This window comes from Nicotiana attenuata, unplaced genomic scaffold (genome assembly GCF_001879085.1).
Source record: "Nicotiana attenuata strain UT unplaced genomic scaffold, NIATTr2, whole genome shotgun sequence".
NCBI lineage: Eukaryota > Viridiplantae > Streptophyta > Magnoliopsida > Solanales > Solanaceae > Nicotiana > Nicotiana attenuata.
In genome coordinates, this window is record NW_017670356.1 from 831,309 (window position 1) to 832,951 (window position 1,643).

Sequence of the window (1,643 nt, forward strand, 5' to 3'; positions counted from 1 at the left end):
CTTCGATATACTCAGGCGATAGAGAATGAAATTAAACCTCAAAAAGTATGTAGAAAAATTCTTGGATTTCCTAATATCACAACGAAGCATCGAGGTCAACCCCGACCAGATCAAAGCCATAGAAGGAATACTAGAGCACTTAACCACCAAAAAAACAGGTTTAGAGGCTGACTGGCCGTGTCGGTGCCCTGTCAAGATTCATCTCACGATCATCCGATAGATTCCACAGGTTTTTCGGCATACTCAAAAAGGACAACGACCTCCAGTGGACCTCAGAGTGTGCCCAAGCCCTGAAGGAGTTGAAAGCTTACTTGTCATCACCGTCGCTATTATCCAAACCAGAACTTGGGAAAAGTGCCTCCTCGTCTACCTCGCTGTATCCGAAGTAGCGGTGAGTGCAGTCCTGGTCCGAGAAAATAAAGGTACGCAATCTCCCATCTACTACATTAGCATACTTTTAGTCAACATCGAGACGAGGTACTCCCACCTCGAAAAATTAGCCCTGGCCTTGGTCGTAGCTTCGTGAAAGCTTAGACCCTACTTCCAGTGCCACCCCATCTCGGTAGTCACAACCTTTCCCTTGAGAAGTATTTTGCATAAGCTCGAGCCATCGGACAGGTTAGCCAAGTGGGCCATAGAATTAAGTGAGCATGATATCACATATCAACCGCGAACGACGATAAAGTCACAAGTCCTCGCCGACTTCGTCGCTGACTTCAGCGCAAAAATAATGCCCGAAGTCGAAAAAGAAGCCGCCCACGCTTCTCCACAAATGGAAGATCTATGGGTTTCGTACACCGACGACGCTTCTAACGCGTCAGGGTCCGGACTGGGACTTGTATACAAAATCCCGACGGGCAAAGTGATTCGCCAGTCTATAAGATGCCTAGACATGACTAACAATGAGGCCGAGTATGAGGCCGTGATTGCAGGATTAAGGCTAGCACTCAAGTATGGGGCGATACATGTCATACAACACTGCGACTCTCAACTCTTCGTCAACCAAGTCATAACAACTTTCCAGATCAAAGAACAAAGGTTGCAAAAATACCAGGCCGATATTTGCAAACTACTGCCCGAGTTTGACGAGTGGCAGCTTGACCAGATTCCTCGAGCAGAAAATATCAAAGCGGACGCCTCGCCAAATTAGCAGCAGCCCCTAAAAACATAACCGGAGAAAGAAACATGGTCACCCTCCTCCACTCATCGATAGATCAAATCGAGGAACTTGGGACTGACGCAACCTATTGTTACATACTTGTAGGATGGCGTACTCCCAACTAATAAAAAAGAAGCCAAGAAGCTTCAGATGCAAGCGGCCAGGTACAACATCATTCATAACGACCTATACAAGAGGACGTATGGCGGCCCCCTTGCGAAATGCTTAGGCCTAAATTAGATGCGGCGCGTCCTTGAAGAATTCCATGAAGGCCATTTTCGGCAATCGAGCTCTAGTGAGATGTCTCATATAGGCAGGTTATTACTGGCCCACTATGAAAAAAGAGGCCGCAAACTTCGTGAAAGAATTCAAGCAATGCCAAAAATACGCCCCGATGATCCATAAAGCAGGAGAGCGCCTCCACTCGGTCACTTCCCTTTGGCTGTTCATCAATTGGGGAGTGGACATCGTCGGCCCGCTCCCT

At 47.5% G+C, this 1,643-nt stretch overlaps 1 protein-coding gene across 1 annotated transcript; it reads left to right on the forward strand.

Annotated features, from left to right (window-relative positions):
* Positions 1 to 730: 730 nt before the first annotated feature.
* On the forward strand, positions 731 to 1,150 carry LOC109238302 (14.7 kDa ribonuclease H-like protein). Its single transcript, XM_019404734.1, has one exon. The coding sequence runs from the start codon at positions 731 to 733 to the stop codon at positions 1,148 to 1,150; it is 420 nt and encodes a 139-aa protein (XP_019260279.1).
* The last annotated feature ends 493 nt before the right edge of the window (positions 1,151 to 1,643 follow it).